Raw genomic sequence first — 2,290 nt, 5'->3', positions numbered from 1 at the left:
ACTATGTACGAGTACTTCATCACGTGCATTAAGTATATGATTCTTCGCAGGTGGTTTCAGCATTACGTCATCATAATAGTGGTACCATATTGGATAAAGTGCTCCTCGGATATCACGGTATCCAATCAGGATACTGTATCCAAACAGTTCCGCGGTTCTAGAGTTTCTTGAATATACTGAAAAAGGTAGTAGATATTTTAGTATTTGTACGAGATTATACTTTGGTAAACAACGAACTTTTGGTTAAAAAAACAACAACAACAACGACGATAGTTTCGAGAAAATGGGGGGTGCTATGGCTAGGATCACCGGCGAACACATCGTCTATGTCCGCACGGGAGACCGAAAAGGTGCAGGAACCGACGCCAATGTGTTCCTGATCCTTCACGATGAGGAAGGTAACAAGACCCCGGCAATCAAGTTGAACAGCTTTCTCAGAAATGACCACGAGCGGGGTGACACGGGGTCGTACTACTTCCCCAAGAAAGAGGGATTTGGCAGGGTCAGTAAAATTGAGATGTGGAGAGATGCCTTCGGCCTCGCCGACGATTGGTTCGTGGACAGAGTGACCCTGGAGTACCGAAAAGAGAAAAACTCAAAAATCTACTTTCCTATAAATCGTTGGATCAAACCGAACAAGAGATATATATTTAAAATATACGACTGCAGCTTGCCACAAGAGGACGAACATCAACAACAACGTTCAGAAGAACTGGCAGAGAAGAAACAGCTCTACGAATATACTCGGAACATAGAGGGAGGACCTGTTCAGGTGCTGGTTTTATTAACTTCCTTTGTGCACGTTCTTACTATCGTACAGTCAGAAGTAAAATATAAACAATAACCACATATTTACTTGGTGTTGTTTTCGTTACAAGTAAAGTTGGTTTCACGTTCAACATTAACGTCGTTTAAATGTTGCGGGACGTATGTTGAAACCTGTTGAATCCAAAACTACTTGACTTTTTGTTTCTAAAGAAAGAATTTCAAACTTAATTTGTCCTCGAAAACCATTTCTTAATCATGCGGAAAAACTAAATGTATTGAATGTTATAAAGTAAACCGTTTTAAAAACCACACTGACTGTTATAAAGTAAACCGTTTTAAAAACCACACTGACTGTTATAAAGTAAACCGTTTTAAAAACCACACTGACTGTTATAAAGTAAACCGTTTTAAAAACCATACTGACATAAAGTAAACCGTTTTAAAAACCATACTGACTATTATAAAGTAAACAGGTTTTTTTTTACTGAATGTTATAAAGTAAACCGTTTTAAAAACCGCACTGACTATTATAAAGTAAACAGGTTTTTTTACTGAATGTTATAAAGTAAACAGGTTTTTTTACTGAATGTTATAAAGTAAACAGGTTTTTTTACTGAATGTTAAGAGAAGGCGAAACGTTTTATCTAGCGTTGTGTTTTTAAGAAAAAAAGGCTTTGAGAATTTAGTTTGTATGTTTGTTAAGCAAAATGCTACACAATGGTCTATCTGTGCTGTGCCCAACACGGGTATCAAAACCTGGTTTTTAGCCTTCGGAGTTACCGCTGAGCCACTGGGGCAGAATGTGCAGTGTATTGAAAAGTAAAAACATTCTACCACGGAAAGAAAAAGACTTAAGAATCTACTGACCGTGAAAAATTAAAACATTTTTTTTATTCAGAAATGCAGGTTAATTAGCTGGTTTATTCAACAAATGTGAAGGCAGCTTAAGTCTGTTTCCCAAAATTGATTAATAACTTAAATCAAATTACACCAACAAGTATAGGTCTTCATTTCTACATATATAATTCCTGATATATCTAATTATTTGGATTATCTACCTAATTAACTTGTGATATATATTTATATAATTAATCGATAAAATGTAGTCTAATCCAGATGTTTGTTTGTTTGTAGTTAGGCGCAATGCTACACAATGGGCTCTCCTCTGTGTTCTGCCCGCCACGGGTATCGAAACCAGAATTTTAGCATTATAGGCCCACTGACTCACGGCTGAGCCACCGGGGGCTCCACATGTGTAACTCGAGTTTGTTGAATTTCGCACGAAGCTACTCGAGGCTATCTTCATACAGTCGTCCCTAATCTTCAAGTGATAAACTAGAGGGAAGGCCAGTACCTCCCACCAACAACTCGTGGGTTAAAATAATAAATAATATTCAACGTTAAATTTGTACACAATTAAAAACATTTTATTTAGGCCTATCTATGGCCTTCAAAACGTTGACGTTACAACGTCATCATCGAAGAGTCGTCAATTTTTTGAAGGCCATAGATAGGCCTAAAT

The 2,290-nt window shown here is 37.2% G+C and overlaps 1 protein-coding gene across 1 annotated transcript; it reads left to right on the top strand.

The window, feature by feature from the left end:
- Positions 1–283: 283 nt before the first annotated feature.
- LOC106475254 (arachidonate 5-lipoxygenase-like) lies at positions 284–772 on the top strand (the record flags this gene model as incomplete). The annotated part of the gene is made up of 1 exon (XM_013935954.1): positions 284–772. A coding segment is annotated over exon 1 (489 nt), but the record flags the coding sequence as incomplete, so codon positions are not given.
- Positions 773–2,290: the final 1,518 nt, after the last annotated feature.

The sequence above is a fragment of the Limulus polyphemus genome, unplaced genomic scaffold (assembly GCF_000517525.1).
Source record: "Limulus polyphemus unplaced genomic scaffold, Limulus_polyphemus-2.1.2 Scaffold8296, whole genome shotgun sequence".
NCBI lineage: Eukaryota > Metazoa > Arthropoda > Merostomata > Xiphosura > Limulidae > Limulus > Limulus polyphemus.
Note: the sequence above shows the minus strand (reverse complement) of the source record. Positions and strands in the feature narration are given on the sequence as shown.